This window comes from Oncorhynchus mykiss, chromosome 2 (assembly GCF_057628025.1).
Source record: "Oncorhynchus mykiss isolate SJ-2025 chromosome 2, ASM5762802v1, whole genome shotgun sequence".
Classification (NCBI taxonomy): Eukaryota; Metazoa; Chordata; class Actinopteri; order Salmoniformes; family Salmonidae; genus Oncorhynchus; species Oncorhynchus mykiss.
Window position 1 is genome coordinate 60,792,616 of NC_143023.1, and position 19,313 is coordinate 60,811,928.

At 40.8% G+C, this 19,313-nt stretch overlaps 1 protein-coding gene across 1 annotated transcript; it reads left to right on the forward strand.

Moving 5' to 3' along the window:
- The first annotated feature begins 6,202 nt into the window (after positions 1-6,202).
- Positions 6,203-18,230, forward strand: LOC110492948 (troponin I, fast skeletal muscle). The gene is made up of 7 exons (XM_021567377.3): positions 6,203-6,385; positions 14,682-14,714; positions 14,834-14,870; positions 15,868-15,996; positions 16,439-16,528; positions 16,633-16,809; positions 17,539-18,230. The coding sequence occupies exons 2-7, from the start codon at positions 14,707-14,709 to the stop codon at positions 17,632-17,634; spliced, it is 537 nt and encodes a 178-aa protein (XP_021423052.1). The 5' UTR covers positions 6,203-6,385; positions 14,682-14,706; the 3' UTR covers positions 17,635-18,230.
- The last annotated feature ends 1,083 nt before the right edge of the window (positions 18,231-19,313 follow it).

Genomic DNA, 19,313 nt, shown 5'->3' on the forward strand with positions numbered 1-19,313 from the left:
ATCTATATTTTTTGTCTATTTACCACTACAAACCGCACTCAACGAGCCGTATAAGGCCATAAGCCAACAAGAAAATGCTCATCCAGAAGCGGCGCTCCTAGTGGCCGAGGACTTTAGTGCAGGCAAACTTAAATCTGTTTTACCTCATTTCTACAAGCATGTCACGTGCAACCAGAGGAAAAACAACTCTAGACCACCTTTACTCCACACACAAAGACGCTTACAAGGCTTTCCCTCTTCCTCCATTTGGTAAATGTGACCATAATTCTATCTCTTGATTCATACTTACAAGCAAAAACTAAAGCAGGAAGTACAAGTGACTCGCTCAATACGGAGGTGGTCAGATGACGCGGACTCCACACTACAGAACTATTTTACTAGCACAGACTGGAATATGTTCCGGGATTCATCCAATGGCATTGAGGAGTATACCACCTCAGTGTCCGGCTTCATTAATAAGTGCATCGATGACGTCGTCCCCACCGTGACCATACATACATATTCCAACCAGAGCCATGGATTACAGGCAACATCAGCACCGAGCTGAAGGCTAGAGCTGCCGCTTACAAGAGCGGAGCACTAATCCGGACGCTTATAAGAAATCCAGCTAAGCCCTCAGACGAACCATGAAACAGGCAAAGCGTCAATAAAGGACTAAGATTGAATCCTACTACACCAGCTCTGATGCTCGTTGGATGTGGCAGGGCTTGAAAACGGATAAGGACTACAAAGGGAAACCCGTCCACGAGCTGCCCAGTCATGCAAGCCTAGCAGGTGGGCTAAATGCTTTCTTGCTCACCTCGAGGCGAGCAACACTGAGGCATGCATGACAGCACCAGCTGTTCGGGACAACTGTGTGATCACGCTGTCCATAGACAATGTGAGCAAGACCTTTAAACAAGTCAACATTCGCAAGGCCGCAGGGCCAGACGGATTACCAGGACGCGTATTCAGAGCATGCTCTGACCAGTGTCTTCACTGACATTTTCAACCTCTCCCTGACCGAGTCTGTAATACCAGCATGTTTCAAGCAGACCACCATAGTTCATGTGCACAAGGAAGCAAAGGTAACCTGCCTAAATGACTACCGCCCCTTAGCACACACGTCATATAGTGCTTTGAAAGGCTGGTCATGGCTCACATCAACAATTTCATCCAGGAAACCCTAGACCCACTCCAATTTACATACCGCCCCAACAGATCCTTAGGTGACGCAATCTCAATCACACTCCACACTACCTGTTCCCATCTGGACAAAAGGTACACCTACAGTGCATTGCGAAAGTATTCGGCGACCTTTTGCCACATTTCAGGCTTCAAACATAAAGATATAAAACTGTATTTTTTTGTGAAGAATCAACAACAAGTGGGACACAATCATGAAGTGGAACGACATTTATTGGATATTTCAAACTTTTTTAACAAATCAAAAACTGAAAAATTGGGCGTGTAAAATTATTCAGCCCCTTTACTTTCAGTGCAGCAAACTCTCTCCAGAAGTTCAGTGAGGATCTCTGAATGATCCAATGTTGACCTAAATGACTAATGATGATAAATACAATCCACCTGTGTGTAATCAAGTCTCCGTATAAATGCACCTGCACTGTGATAGTCTCAGAGGTCCGTTAAAAGCACAGAGAGCATCATGAAGAACAAGGAACACACCAGGCAGGTCCGAGATACTGTTGTGAAGAAGTTTAAAGCCGGATTTGGATACAAAAAGATTTCCCAAGCTTTAAACATCCCAAGGAGCACTGTGCAAGCGATAATATTGAAATGAAAGGAGTATAAGACCACTGCAAATCTACCAAGACCTGGCCGTCCCTCTAAACTTTCAGCTCATACAAGGAGAAGACTGATCAGAGATGCAGCCAAGAGGCCCATGATCACTCTGGATGAACTGCAGAGATCTACAGCTGAGGTGGGAGACTCTGTCCATAGGACAACAATCAGTCGTATATTGCACAAATCTGGCCTTTATGGAAGAGTGGCAAGAAGAAAGCCATTTCTTAAAGATATCCATAAAAAGTGTCGTTTAAAGTTTGCCACAAGCCACCTGGGAGACACACCAAACATGTGGAAGAAGGTGCTCTGGTCAGATGAAACCAAAATTGAACTTTTTGGCAACAATGCAAAATGTTATGTTTGGCGTAAAAGCAACACAGCTCATCACCCTGAACACACCATCCCCACTGTCAAACATGGTGGTGGCAGCATCATGGTTTGGGCCTGCTTTTCTTCAGCAGGGACAGGGAAGATGGTTAAAATTGATGGGAAGATGGATGGAGCCAAATACAGGACCATTCTGGAAGAAAACCTGATGGAGTCTGCAAAAGACCTGAGACTGGGACGGATTTTTTTATCTTCCAACAAGACAATGATCCAAAACATAAAGCAAAATCTACAATGGAATGGTTCAAAAATAAACATATCCAGGTGTTAGAATGGCCAAGTCAAAGTCCAGACCTGAATCCAATCGAGAATATGTGTAAAGAACTGAAAACTGCTGTTCACAAATGCTCTCCATCCAACCTCACTGAGCTCGAGCTGTTTTGCAAGAAGGAATGGGAAAAAATGTCAGTCTCTCGATGTGCAAAACTGATAGAGACATACCCCAAGCGACTTACAGCTGTAATCGCAGCAAAAGGTGACGCTACAAAGTATTAATTTAAGGGGGCTGAATAATTTTGCACGCCCAATTTTTCAGTTTTTAATTTGTTAAAAAAGTTTGAAATATCCAGTAAATGTCGTTCCACTTCATGATTGTGTCCCACTTGTTGTTGATTCTTCACAAAAAAATACAGTTTTATATCTTTATGTTTGAAGCCTGAAATGTGGCAAAAGGTCACAAAGTTCAAGGGGGCCGAATACTTTCGCAAGGCACTTTACATGAGAATGCTGTTTATGAATAAAGCTCATCGTTCAACACCATAGTGCCCTCAAAGCTCATCACTAAGCTAAGGGCAGTGGGATTTAACACCTCCTTCTGCAACTGGATCCTAGAATTCCTGATGGGCCGCCGCCAGATGGTAAGGGTAGGTAACAACACATCTGGCATGCTGATCCTCAACACGGGGGTCCCTCAGGGGTGTGCTTAGTCCCCTGTTGGAGTCGCCAAGTACGACTCCAGCACCATCATTAAGTTTGCAGATGACACAACACTGGTAGGCTTGATTACCGACAATGAAGAGACAGCCTATAGGGAGGAGGTCAGAGAAAGAAAAAAAAAACCTCTCCCTTAACGTAGGCAAGACAAAGGAGATGATTGTGGACTACAGGAAAAGAGGGACTGAACACGCACCCCATTCACCTCGACGGGGCTGTAGTGGAGCAGGTCGAAAGTTTCAAGTTCCTTGATGTCCACATCAACAACAAACTATCATAGTCCAAACACACCAAGAAAGTAATGAAACGGGTACGACAATGCCTTTTAACCCTCAGGAGACTTAAAATATTTAGCAGGGGTCCCCAGATCCTCCAAAAGTTCTGTAGCTGCACCATCTAGAGCATCCTGACCAGTTGCACTATCTCCTGGTATTGCAAATGCTCGGCATCCGACTGTAAGCCACTACAGAGGGTAGTGCGTACAGCCATGTACATCACTGGAACCAAGCTTCCTGCTATCCAGGACCTATATACTAGGCGGTGTCAGAGGAAGGCCCAAAAAATAGCCAAAGACTCCAGTCACCCAAGTCATAGACTTTCCTCTCTGCTACCGCACTGCAAGAGGTACCAGAGTGCCAAGTTTAGGTCCAAAAGGCACCTTAACAGCTTCTAGCCACAAGCCATTTGACTGCTGAACAAGTAATCAAATGGCCTCCGGACTATTTGCATTGACATTCCCACCCCTTTGTTTTTACACTGCACTTACTCGCTATGCATAGTCACTTTACCCCTACCTACATTTAGAAATTACCTCGACTAACCTGTATCCCCGCACAATGACTCGGTACCGGTACGGAGTCAATGTAGCCTCATTATTGTTATTTTATGATGTAACTTTTTTTTCTTCTTCTTTAGTTTATATAGTAAATATTTTTTCTTAACTCTATTTTCTTAAAACTTCCTTGTTGGTTAAGGGCTTGTAAGGAAGCATTTCACGGTAAGGTCTAAACCTTCGGCGCATGTGACAAATACATTTGATTTGATTTGAAATTGCATCTTGATGACAATACACATTTCTGTAGAGGGGGGGGGGGGCTTCCTAACCTTGACCCTATCACAGTATTATTAGCCTTATCCCACACACTCAGGGAAAACACAACCTCTGCTGTGGCCTGTCTGTCACCAGCCTCCATGACTTCTATAACCGGCATGACTTCAGCTCTCCCTTTCATCATTCCACCACCCCGGGGTCCTCCCTTTCTGGCGCTCAGTGGTGCTACATTTCCCTTACGGTTTTCCTCTCTTCTCTTCCTTCCCTTCTATCTCCCCCATACCCTGATTGCATGCTGAGGCTGCTGTCTTCACTAACTTGTCTGTCCAACCCATTAGCAAAAAGACCCTTTTTACATACAATCGGGGATTTGTATACCGAAGTCTAGAACTGAACAGTACATGAGGTCACCAATCCCATATTCCTACTCATAGATTAATGAATCACTTTAAGACTGCAGGACATGATTGATTTACATTTATTCTTATTTTTTTATATATATTTTTTACCCATGATTATTTTGTATGCACATGGTACTCAGTTTGTATTGACTGCTATATTCCCATTGCAACACAGTGTTGGATTCAACGTAGTCTGGCTGTCTAAAATAAACAGCTCCTTAGCTAACATCATACACTTTATCAAATCATACAATACTTTCTTCTGTTCGAATGAACCCTTTTTCTCAGTGCTGTTCTCTGTTTAGGATGAACACTGCTCAGCGCCACCTCAACCCGATAAGTTCTGGAAGAAAAGCCCAAGCACGATGCTGTTATATACTGAACAAAAATATAAATAAACACTTTCATAAGATTTTACTGAGTTTACAGCTCATAGAAAAAAATCTGTAAATTAAAATTAATTCATTAGGCCCTAATGACTGGAAAGGGGCACAGCCATGGGTGGACCTGGGAGGGCATACTGTAGGCCCACCCAGTTGGGGGACAGGCCCACCCACTGGGGAGCCAGGCCCAGCTTATCAGAATTATTTTTTTCCTCCACAAAAGGGCTTTATTACAGACAGAAATACTCCTCAACACCCCTCCCCCACCTCCCTCAGACAATCCCACAGGTGAAGAAGCCTGGACTGGCGTGGTTACAGTTGGTCTGCAGTTGTGAGGCCGGTTGGACGTACTGACAAATTCTATAAAACGACGGCGGCGGCTTATAGTTGAGAAATGAACATAACATTTTCTGCCGATAGCTCTGGTGGATATTCCTGCATTCAACATGCCAATTGCACGCTCCCAAAATGTGAGACATCTGTAGCATTGTGTTGTGTGACAAAACTGCACATTTTAGAGTTGCCTTTTATTGTCTTCAGCACAAGGTGCACCTGTGCAGTGATCATGCTTTTAATCAGCTTCTTGATATGCCACACCTGTCAGGTGGCTGGATTATCTTGGCGAAGGAGAAATGCTCACTAACAGGGATGTAAATTTGTGCATAACATATGAGAGAAAATAAGCTTTTTGCATGTATGGAACATTTCTGGGAACTTTTATTTCAGCTCATGAAACATGGGACCAACCCTTTACATGTTGGGTTCATATTTTTCTTCAGTATATATTTCGTCACCATTAACTGCTCACTCTTTCTCTACAGTAGCTTGCACTGTAGGCCACACTGTTGTCAGTTCTTGATCATTATAAGTCTATGGTCACTTGATTAACAGCTTCCTGAACAGTCTCCTTCACTATGCAGACAAAACAAATTCACTGGGACCTTTTATCACGTCACACTTACACCTGCCGTCTCCTTAACGTTCATCACTGAGTGTTCCCTCCTTTCCCTCTTTTCTTCTCCCTGCTTAAACTGGTGGTGGTACACTTCCATATCACACCGCCACTTCTTTGTTGACATGTTTTTCTAAATCTCCCTATCAAACACACTAGCAACTCTAAACCGATCTCTCAATTCTTCACACTTTCTAAGCGAAGGTGCCTATCTAACTGGCAGTAGTAAACCAAGATACCCACAACCAATCAAAAAGGAAGTACTAAATAAGGCTGTTGTCTAAAGGAAAGTGTGAAGGAGGGGGTTCTTGCTTGCCAGCCTATTGGCCCGTGGATGAATTTACTTCCATAAACAGAAAGATTGGATTTCCTTGGCCATTGGGGAATGCAATATATACCATCTTATAATTCCATCTGCTGCTGTAGCCACTTGCCAGTCTCACCTATCCCTCTGCCAAAATCTGTCGCTCTCCTCTTCCTACTTAGCTCTTAGGTAAGAACTGCTATTCTTTCAGCCTGCTCTGCTGGTGAATTGGTTGGATCTATTCATTTAGTCGTTTTCTGTTTCCTAGTTTTAAATCCATTGGTGCTGGTTTATGTTAGCTTTATATTGGGGGTTTTGGACTTAATGCATCTGTTTGGACCTGGAGGCTTTTGTAGTGTTGCTTTCTTGAATTCTGTCGGAGTTGTTGTTTCAAGCAGATTTATTGCCCAAATGTTTATGATGACAGCATGTTTTTATTGAAGTACCTTGCAAACATTTGTGAAAGAGAGATCCAGCACTTTCTACATTACAGGAAGGTGTGTCTCAGTTGTTCTCGACTTAGATGCTGTTTATGGGGGCCGTTTGACATTGCTAATATCAACACCATGTCCATTTCTGAGGTAAAGAGGTAAACAAGAGGTAATCCAACCAATATTGCGGAGATATAGGTGGGCTATGTTCATACAGTCACCTGCCTTGATATGCGGTCCGACAAAGTGCTGAAACATGACACATACTGTATAATTGATGGATAATACCCCCAGTGTTTATCTTGGTGTCAACACAAACTATTTTGATTTAACTAATACTTTAAAGATGAAGGCTCGGGCTGGAGTATTTCAAACTTGAGGATGGTTATGTTGATGGTGGGGATGGGAAGCCATGTTACCGTGGTAAAGCAGCTACCTCAGGTTGATTAATTGGGTTCGCATAATAAAGGAGATCATAGAGGATTATACTATGTTATCACAGAGGTGATATCAGTTAAGACTTTTGTCCTGCCATTGCAATGTGATACAGTGATTGTCAGCTTTCTAAACATGTCTTTGTGCGCTGAATGAAGTCACTGCATTTGTATATCAGTGTTTAATCAAGTGTGAAGTTAACTTCAAGCATTGAAGGCTGCATGTTGATATTCCATGGTTTTATGTATATGTAATGATACCAACACTCATGTCACAGAAATCTTTTTTTATCACATGCGTTGATACGTTTTAGTATGCAATATCCTCAAATAATGTTTTTCTAAAGATGTGTACATATCCAAAGTACGACAAGAAGAGTTCCCTTTTGGTCAGGAGTGTAACGCCTGCTTCCAAATCACACACTCAAACACGTAGATCCCCTGAACGCAGCTCACTTTCCAGCTCACACTCTCAAATACCTGGATCCCCTGAACGCAGCTCACTCTCCAGATCCCAATCACCTGAATTCTAATCACCTGTTCACACACCTGTTCAATCACCTGTTCACACACCTAAATAGTATCACACTATTTAGTTCAGTTCTTTGCACCCCGTCACTGTGAGGTATTGTTTGTTTCGTGACACATGTCGTTCAGCGCTCTGGGTTGCCCATGATGCACACCTCCCGTGTATGATAGTTTTGCCTGCCTGATTAACGATGCTTTTTGCCTATTCCCTGCCTGTGCTTTAGCTGGATATCCTGTTCTCTACCCATTGCCTGATCTCCCGGACTACTTACTAGCCTTTTCCCTGCCTGTACTGTTGCCCTTTTGGACCCCCTGTGTATGACATTCTGCCTGTTCCTGGACCCAGCTACCTGCATCATCCTGTGGTCCTTTGCAAAAAACATTTGCTGTGCACTGTGCTTGAAACCAGCACTCTGTCTCCCCTCATGTTCATTACAAGGAGAACACAGATCTACTTTTTATGTATATTTTGAGGAATTAGATATGTTTTTCACTGATATCAATGTCACCGATGATGACCATCTTTGAAAGAAGTTTCCTTTTCAAACTTACCCAGCTGATAAGCCTCTTTGATTTTTACTGAGGATAGTCACTGTCCATGGCACCATCTGCCAAAGAAGAAGAGCCAAAGGCACATCTAATAATTTACGAAAGCACTGGGATTATCAAATTCACAATACATGTTTATAGGATATTTAGGTTTAGCAGATTTATCCAGGGGCTTTTATTGTGGTATTTGACATCAGTTCTGACCACAGGTGTTTAAACGCCAACTCAAAGTAGTTGTAAGTCTTGAAGCACTGGAGTGGTCTCATTGGTCTGTTGCAGGCAGGGGAACCTTTATGTCAGATGGTGTGGAACATCTCTGCCATCCCAGAGATGTTCTAGAGGGTAAGGTGGGCATCAACAGAGGTGGTATCAGGTTGTTGATAATCTCTCAGCCTTCCATTACGGCACTTCTCATGGATAACAGCTGGTTCTCATATATTTAGCCTAATTTAGACCCTGCTGTTTTTTTCCAGGGCCAAATGGCCCTCACTTGCATTGGTAGGCTATAGTGTTTCCCCTTAGCAGAACACTTATGGCAGAATCCACTGTATAGGGACATTCCTAGGTGACTCAACTTGGCATGACTACTGCACAATCCTCCTTAAGAGATTCCGGGAGAGGTTAATTGGTACATCTGTTTAGGTTAGGTGAACACAGTCGTGTAATTATTTTTGGGATGTGGTATCCTCCCACGTTCCATCAACGTTAATCTGAACAGGAATGGAAAACACAAACAATTTGATAGTTTGATAATCTTTAGAATATGTGAAAAGTTAAGACCTTTAACCATTGTAGGTACATCACATAAGTTGACATAATTGTGAATTGTAATTCTTATTTTTTTACACTGTAAAACAAAACCAGGTAGTTTATAACAAAAAGTTGCCAAGGAAATCAAAAACTAATTCATGATACAGACAAGATTTGAAATGTCCCACTTTCAAGTGCAGCAATGGGAAAAAAAACTGGTAATTTCTCATTGGCAAGTAATGTACTAAATTAGTTAGAAATGTATATAAAATAATTTGTGGTGGGCAACAATATCAATAATTCGATATAATATTGGTATCGATATGAAATGGGTATATCGTAATAAAATAAAATCTTATTTGTCACATACGCTGAATAAAACAGGTGTAGTCCTTACATTGAAATGCTTACTTACAAGCCCTTAACCAACAATGCAGTTTTAAGAAAAATAAGTGTTGAGAAAGTATTTACTAAACAAACTGAAGTAAACAAATAAATACAAATAAGAATGAAGAAAATAGAAAAACAACAATTAAAGAGCAACAATAAAGTAACATTAGCTAGGCTACATACAGGGGTACCAGTACAGAGTCAATGTGCGGGGGCACAGGTTAGTCAAGGTAATTGAGGTAATACAGTGGGGCAAAAAAGTATTTAGTCAGCCACCAATTGTGCAAGTTCTCCCACTTAAAAAGATGAGGCCTGTAATTTTCATCATAGGTACACTTCAACTATGACAGACAAAATAAGAAAAAAAATCCAGAAAATCACATTGTAGAATTTTTTAATGAATTTATTTGCAAACAAAATATATGTCCGTATACCCAGTCACTACAAAGATACAGGTGTTTAGTTATCAGAAAGGAAGGAAACCACTTAGGGATTTCACCATGAGGCCATGATGATAGATCAACAACATTGCAGTGAAAAGAAGGAAGCCTGTACATAATATAAATATTCCAAAACATGTTTGCAACAAGGCACTTTAAAGTAATAATGATTACAAAGTGTTATGTTTGGGGCAAATCCAATACAACACATTACTGAGTACCACTCTCCATATTTTCAAGCATAGTGGTGGCTGCATCATGTTATGGATGTGCTTGTAATCATTAAGGACTGTGGGGGTTTTCAGGATAATAAAACAACTGAATGGAGCTAAGCACAGGAAAAATCCTATAGGAAAACCTGGTTCAGTGTGTTTTCCATCAGACACTGGGAGATAAATTCACCTTTCAGCAGGACAAATTACAGTCTTGACGTAAATCTCCTTGAAAATCTATGGCAAGACCTGAAAATGGTTGTCTAGCAATGATCAACAACCAATTTGACAGAGCTTGAAACATATTGAAAAGAATAATAGGCAAATGTTGCACAATCCAGGTGTGAAAAGCACTTACAGACTGACCCAGAAAGACTCAAAGCTGTAATCACTGCCAAAGGTGTTTCTACAAAGTATTGACTCAGGGGTGTGAATACTTACAGTACCTACTCATTCAAGGGATTTTCATTTTTTTTTTTACTATTTTCTACATTGTAGAAGAATAGCGAAGACATCAACACTGTGAAATAACACACATGGAATCATGTAGTAACCAAAACAGTGTTAAACAAATCAAAATATATGTTACCTTTGAGATTCTTCAAAGCAGCCACCATTTGCCTTGATGACAGCTTTGCATATTCTTGGCATTCTCTCATCCAGCTTCATGAGGAATGCTTTTCCAACAGTCTTGAAGGAGTTCCCACATATGCTGAGCACTTGTTGGCTGCTTTTCCTTCACTCTGCGGTTCAACTAATCCCAAACCATCTCAATTGGTTTGAGGTCAGGTGATTGTGGAGGCCAGGTCATCTGATGCAGCACCATCACTCTTGTTCTTGGTCAAATAGCCCTTACACAGCCTGGAGGTGTGTTTTGCATTATTGTCCTGTTGAAAAACAAATAATAGTCCCACCAAGCGCAAACCAGGTGGGATGGCGTATCGCAGCAGAATTCCATGCTGTTTAAATGTGCCTTGAATTCTAAATAAATCACTGACAGTGTCACCAGCAAAGCACCCACATACCATCACACCTCCTCCTCCATGCTTCAGGGTGGGAACCACACATGCGGAGATCATCCATTCATCTCATCTTATTATTGGTGTCCTTTAGTATTGGTTTCTTTACAGCAGTTCGATCATGAAGGCCTGATTCACGCAGTCTCCTCTGAACAGTTGATGTTGAGATGTGTCTATTTACTTAAACTCTGTGAAAAAATGTTTTTGGGCTGCAATTTCTGAGGCTGGTAATTCTAATGAACTTATCCTCTGGGTCTTCCTTTCCTGTGGTGGTCCTCCAGTTGAAGAAACTGAGTTCTTGAAATGTTCCATATTGTCTGACCTTCATGCCTTAAAGTAATGTTGGACTGTTGTTTCTCTTTGCTTATTTGAGCTGTTTTTGCCATAATGTGGACTTTTATCAAATCGGCCTATCTTCTGTATACCACCACCAACCTTGTCACAACACAACTGATTGGCTCAAACACGTTAAGAAGGAAAGAAATTCCACAAATTAACTTTCAGCCATGAACACCTGTTAATTTAAATGAATTCCAGGTGACTTAAATAAAGGTTAAATAAAAAATAAAATAAAAAAGACTACCTCATGAAGCTGGTTGAGAGAATGGCAAGAGTGTGCAAAGGCAAGCGGTGGCTACTTTGAAGATTCTCAAATATAAAATATATTTTGATGTATTTAACACTTTTTTGGTAACTACATGATTCCATATGTGTTATGTCATAGTTTTGGTGTCTGAATTAGTATTCTACAATGTAGAACACAGTAAAAACATACAAAAACCCTTGAATGAGTAGTTGTGTCCATACTTTTGACTGGAACTGTATGTAAATTAGATATTTCTGTATTTCATTTTCAATACATTTGCAAACATTTCTAAAAGCATGTTTTCACTTTGTCATAATTGTTTTAAATACAAGCTAGCTACACTTGCTACCCGAGCTAGCTGGCTGCTAGTGTAGTTTGAAAACAACAATCAAAACAAGTAATCCATAGTAGCTATCACACTCACATACATATTTTTAACAACATAGCAAACACAACATATCACTTTATTTAGCAAAATATAGCTATCTCTTACCTTTTCAGCCATCCGGTATTGAATCCCTTAGCTAGCTAGCAAGTAAACTCTCTCCACTTTGTGAAAGCAAATACAAGGTTCACTCTTGACACTAACACAAAGTTATTTCCATTCCATACGTCCACAAAATAAAAGTAAATGTGAAAGATGTGTAAATGTCTGGGTAACAAGTTTTAAATGGTAATGACATTTCAGACAAATTGTCACGTCCTGACCTTAGTTCCTTTTTTATGTCTCTATTTTAATTTGGTCAGGGCGTGAGTTGTGGTGGGCATTCTGTGTTTTGGTTCTGTGTGTTATATTTCTATGTGTTTGGCCTGGTATGGTTCCCAATCAGAGGCAGCTGTCAATCGTTGTCTCTGATTGAGAACCATACTTAGGCAGCCTGTTTTCCCACTATGGTTTGTGGGTAGTTGTTTTCCGTTTCAGTGTTTGCACCATACACGACTGTTTCGGTTTTCGTGTATTCGCTTGTTCAGTTTATTAAAGGAAATATTAACACGTACCACGCTGCACCTTGGTCCTCACCTTCTTCCACCACAGACAGCCATTACACAAATGGACAGTCCAGTTCTCACTCTGTTCACCTGCCAACAGCTAGCATTGAAGGAGATGGTGTCATGGTGGTTGCCTCTGGACAGCATACTCCAGTACAAAACCCAGACAACATGTTGATGCAATATGTATCTCAAAATATATAATCGTCTCGATTTAAGCTACTTCAAGCAAGGCAAAGCAATGATGCCCATGCTGACCCTGTCTATTAACAGTGACTGGAGTCAGATAAGATCTTGCGTCGAGGATTCTAATGGATTTGAATGGATGGATAGAATGGCATGAATACCCTGGTGCCTTTACTCAGGTTTTGATGCAGTTTTAGACAATTTTGAGATTTTGAGCATAAAATCACCAGAATCATTGAGGAAAAAAACATTAAATAGCATAACAGCTTTTTGAATTTGATTATCACATGGGTACGCCCTGCCTACCCTGAATGCATGCCACTATTGCAATGTTATTTATAAATCTGATATGATATAATTTAAACTGCAACTTACGGTACATTCGGAAAGTATTCAGACCGCTTGACTATTTACACATTTTGTCACGTTACAGCCTTATTCTAATGGATTAAATATTTTACACACAATCAATCTGCACACAATACCGAATAATGACAAAGCGAAAATCGGTTTTTAGAAGAAAAAAAATGATATACCTTATTTACATAAGTATTCAGACCCTTTGCTATGAGACACAAAATTGATCTCAGGTGCATCCTGTTTCCATTGATCATCCTTGAGATTTTTTCCACACTTTGATTGGAGTCCACCTGTGGTAAAGTCAATTGAATGGACATTATTTGATAAGGCACACACCTGTCTATATAAGGTCCCACAGTTGACAGTCCACGTCAGAGCAAAAACCAAACCATGAGGTCGAAGGAATTGTCCGTAGAGCTCAGTGACAGGATTGTGTGGAGGCACAGATCTGGGGAAGGGTACCAAAAAATGTCTGCAGCAGTGAAGGTCCCCAAGAACACAGTTGCCTCCATCATTCTTAAATTGAAGAAGTTTGGAACCACCAAGACTGAGATGGCCGGCCAGCCAAACTGAGCAATCGTGGGAGAAGGGCCTTGGTCAGGGAGGTGACCACGAACCCGATGGTCACTTTGAAAGAGCTCCAGAGTTCCTCTGTGGAGATGGGAGAACAGTCCAGAAGGACAACTATTTCTGCAGCACTCCACTAATCAGGCCTTTATGGTAGAGTGGTCAGACGGAAGCCACTCCTCAGCAAAAGGTACATGACAGCCCGCTTGGAGTTTGCCAAAAGGTACCTAAAGGACTCTCAGACCAGGATAAACAAGATTCTCCGGTCTGATGAAACCAAGATGGAACTCTTTGGCCTGAATGCCAAGCGTCACGTCTGGAGGAAACCTGACACCATCCCTATGGTGAAGCATGGTGGTGGCAGCATCATGCTGTGGTGATGTTTTTCATCAGCAGGGACTGGGAACTAGTCAGGATCGAGGGAAAGATGAACGGAGCAAAGTACAGAGAGATCCTTGATGAAAACTTGCTCCATAGTGCTCCGGACCTCAGACTGGGGCGAAGGTTCACCTTCCAACAGGACAACAACCAAGACTATGCAGAAGTGGCTTAGGGAGTGGCCCAGCCCGGACTTGAACCCGTTTGAACATCTATGGAGAGATCTAAAAATAGTTGTGCAGTGACGCTCCCCAGCCGACCTGACAGAGCTTGAGAGGCTCTGCAGAGATGAATGGGAGGAAGTCCCCAAATACAAGTGTGCCAAGCTTGTAGAATCATACCCAAGAAGACTTAAAGGCTGTAATGGTGCTTGAACAAAGTACTGAGTAAAGGGTCTGGATACTTATGTAAATGTGATATTTCAGTTTAAATTTCTTATGAATTTGCATAATATTCTTAAAACCTGTTTTTGCTTTGTCATTATGAGGTATGTGTAGATTGATGAGTGGAAAAAATATATATAATACATTTTAAAATAAGGATGTAACCTAACAAAATGTGGAAAATCAAGGGGTCTGAATACTTTCCAAAGGCACTGTATATCAATACAAATTTTCCATATCAGTGCCCATCACTATGAATAATTGACCTCTCTTTTTTCACAGGGTGTGCAATTAAAGAAACGCCAAGATGTCAGAGTGAGTAACTTAGAACGAACAAAGATTATGATCAAACATTTATTATGACATAAATGACCCAGTCCAAGTTTTCCCTTAACCTTTTTAAAAAAATCAAACAATGTATTATACCTCCACAGGAAAAAGATGTCTTCGAGTCGGCGGCATTACCTGAAGGTAAACATTTTCAAATATCTGATGTTAATCGTTGTTTCATTATTATAATTTTTTTACTGCAGTAGCAACCATGGGAACATGCTTTGAGTTGGGGGTGCTGGTGGGGGGAGGGGGGGAGAGTGAAAACTCCTTTATCAATAAATTACATTTGCAATTTATAATAAATTGCAAATACAGTTGAGGCGTTTTTTGTGTCTGAAAAAAAGGCCTTTTATAAACTAATTCCATGCAATTCTACGTCATTTACATGACATTACCAGAATATGACAAACTGAGAGTAATAAAAACGACCTGGTCTTAAATTCAAACAATAGCTCTGGCCAATGAAGAGACCCTAGGCTAGTAAACAAACTTTCCAGTGGCAGTGACTCACCCAATGGTAAATATGAAGCCTAGGCTACTCACCGGTGATGTTTGATGCGCTCGTGCCTATAGCCTGACAGTGGCAACCAACCATAGAAATATAATCCGTAGATAGCAGTTCCCATTCAAGTCAGGACTGACAGCCATTGCTATCTCACCCATGAGTTTAACCATCAAATTTCCAGGGTTAGAGGTTCCAAAACCCTTCTATGGATTATATGTTTATGGCCACAACGTAATAATCTGTTCCATATTGTGTGCGTGCTGCCCAAATTGCGGCCTTCCCGACTGTAAATGCTTGTGATAAAACTTAATCCACAGTTATTTTTAGAAGCTTTTGATCTTCTGTGGCTAAATTATGCTCTGTGGTGTAGTATTTTATTTATGTCTGTACAGACAGGAGTAATACAAATTTTAATTTAAAAAACTATACAATTTTGCCCAAATTATTTCAATGAATCAGGGAGTGATGCAGCACCTCCAGCACCCATGCTTCCTTCGGCTATGTCAGCAACCATAAATACAAGGGTTATACTGGAGAACACATGAAAGCCTGTTTACAAAAAAGTCTACCTGATTCCGGTCGGGCTAGGCTTTTCATAAGTGTAACCTGCATGCTTTTCATTGTCTCCAGAGCTTGATGCTCTCCATTGCTAAAGGCTTACTGGAAGAAGAGGCAAAGGAGAATGAGCAGGAGAGAATAAGATGGATGGAAGAGAACTGCCCTCCCCTGTCCCTACCAGGGGGTACTCAACAGTTAATGGTAAACCAAACAACTAATCTAATAATTACATTATATTCCTCAAGCAAGGGGGGGGGGGGGTGGCCGATGCCATCACATCAGACAAACTCCTTGAATGCCCTACTCATTGAAGTTTGCAGTTGTGTCAAGAAAATATACTTGGGATATTGTTTTCAACAGGAAAGATAAAAAAAAATATATGGAGTGCATCTTTAATGTGGTATTTCACTCCACAATCAAAGTTTGGTCTAACCCTGAATATATTTGGAGTGGGGTGTGGATGGATGTGCCTTTGTATAAAGATAATTACAACATTTGTTGCTGTATTCAAACGTGTTGAATAACGCTTTCACTATTAGATAATAAAAATAATTATAATATTAGTAGTTGTATTATCATTATGATGATGATGCTGATTATTATTATTATTATTGATGTCTGATATTTGTTGATATCACCTCAGGAGTTCTTGAAAGAGTTACACCATAAGATTGACGTGATAGATGAGGAGAGATATGATCTGGAGAACAAAGTGAACAAATCCACCAAGGAGGTATGTCGAAATTCACTTTCCCTCACACCTCCTAAAACTTGAAATCCATTCCATCAGTAGAAACAATGTGTTGACAGTTGTTGTTCTCTTCTTCCATTGACCAGATTGAAGATTTAAACATTAAAGTTATTGACTTGAAGGGCAAGTTCAAGAAGCCAACTTTGAGGAAAGTGCGTATGTCTGCTGATGCTATGCTCCAGGCTCTGCTGGGCTCTAAGCACAAGGTGTCTATGGATCTGAGAGCCAACCTGAAACAAGTAAAGAAGGAGGTGAAAGAAGAGGTGTGTAACTGTTCAATAACACAACAGTATATTGTAGAGTTGTCTCATCGACTAACTTTGTTCTGGTGCACTTACTCTGAGTCACTGCTGATCATGTAGACAAATCACAATTTCGGAAGTCTTTCGAATTTCAGAAGGAGAGGGGACATTTGGACCATAGACTTGCCGAAAATTGTCTGAGAGATTCCGTTTAGAGGGGTGGAGACTTAACTTGTCTCATTAGCACATTTTCTAACACGTCCCCCCCCCCCCCATCGAGCATCTGACGCAATTACACAAGATTTTAGTTCTGGGTGTCAAGGTGACCCATTGGGAGACATTGTTATTGTCAAACCTGAGGCCTTGTTATTATGTTCTATTGTAAGAGGTTGGTCTTACTGAAATGAGTTCATAGATAAGCTAAGCAGAGGTTAAGAAGGCTGATTGAATTTATATAGAGTTGCCCCAAACCACTAAGATATATTAGTGAGATATATTTTTATCCCCCTACTGTAAGTAGGATTGGGGGAAGGGTCAAGGGTCATCTACAGTAGATCTGTGGTTAGGGACAACTTCTACTGCAAGCCTTAAAATTGGCCATAGAACTGCTGCCAAACAACTTCTGCTGGAACGATTATGTGACGTGACAAACAAGCCGCCTTATTTGCCTTTACCACTCTATCTCAAGGTTTCATGGACACCATTTAGTGAATTCTAAACCCTGAACCTTTGACTATGTTGCTATTGCAGGATAAGGAACTGCGTAATGTTGGAGACTGGCGTCAGAACATTGAAGACAAGTCTGGCATGGATGGCAGGAAGAAGATGTTTGAGTCCGAGAGTTAAATTAGTCCACATATAGATCCCGATAAGCCAAAGTTATTTGTTCGACCGAATGGGAAACCATTTGTGCGAGCATCTTTAATGGCTGATGCTAGAAATGGCTGATAAGCAACACATAGCTCAGAGTTTGTCATATTTATCACCGAGGTATAATTTGCACCAGTGTATGTTTCTGTAAAACAAAAGTACACATCAATTTTATTAGTGGAACAGAAAAGTATGAATAAATTTTTTTCAGATTGCCAAAGATACTCAAACGATACACGTCAAATAACACTATTTTACACATCAAAAAACACAAGTCTATTATAGAATGTTGTGTGCACTGAATTTGCATGCGCAATCTATTGAAGTCACGCGCCACCACTATGGTCAGTAGCACTGTCAAAGCTGTAAAAAAAATAAAAAAACATTAAAATCTCTGCAAACAGGCACACACACCGGACACGATTGTGATTACAATATCGCGTTTGTAATAAGCCAAAGTTATTTGTTTGACCGAATGGGAAAACGTTTGTGTGATCATATTTCATGGCTGATGCTAGCAATGGAGCATTGGGACAGAAACTTATTAATAAATACTTTTCAGTTGGCCACAATTTCTTGTCCCTGTGTGATCAAGTCTATGTTTTGTTTATGACTTGTCTATGTCTTCTCTACACTCTAAAGCATGCGGGGTTAAAAACAACCCAATTTGGATTATTTGGTAACCCAGTGCTGGGTGAATGTCGAACAGAACACACGTTGGGTTATTTTGATCCAGCCAGTTGGGTTGCGTGAATAACCCAACATGGTGGGTTGTTAGGATTTCCCAAACAAGGGTTCATTAAACCATCATTTGGGTATTATTTACTCTCATGCCGGGTTGACCTAGCAGCTGGGCCCTTTAAATTAATCCTCAGGTTATTTTCAGGAGGCGTGGCTTAGTAGAGTCATGGCTTTCAGACCTTATTGGCCCGTGAGTACATGTAATTCCTGTTCATCATGTCAAGTTTACATACTGCACATAACATTTTTCTTTGTGTGCATTTGACACATTCTCCTATAATATTAAAACTCTGCAAACAGGCACACACACCGGACACGATGTGTTTACAATACCACGTTTGTAATAAGCCAAAGTTATTTGTTTCTCTGAATGGGAAAACGTTTGAGTGAGCATTTGACCTAAGATCAGGATAAAACTATCAGGATAAAAAATGTTAGCTAGTTAGTCCAACATTCTCTCCGACCATAAGGTTCCTGACATGCAACCATCCCAGAGGCAGAGAAGAAAGGATGATGATCCTGTTGCTTTGAGAGTCCCTGCTGCTTCTGCCTGCCAGCCAGCCACATCCCAAGCAGTTGCACCTGATTCATCCTAGCTAGTCAAAATACAGAATAATATTGCATTGTGTCAACATTGATGACAGTTTAGAAACTGGAGGTAGGCCGTCTCCCTATTACATTGACTTTGGTTTTCAATATGACAAAGTCAATCACAAATATCTTTGATGTTATTAGAAACTTCTGGGGGTAGCTAGCTAGCAAGCTTTAGCTTGGTACTTAGCTACTGTAGCTAGAACCAATGCAACCAGCCTGAAAACAATGACCAGATAAACTGCAATCATTTTCCAAATTCTTAGCAATTATTTAGAAATCCATGTCAATAAGAAAATAACAAACTAAACAAGCTAGCCAGC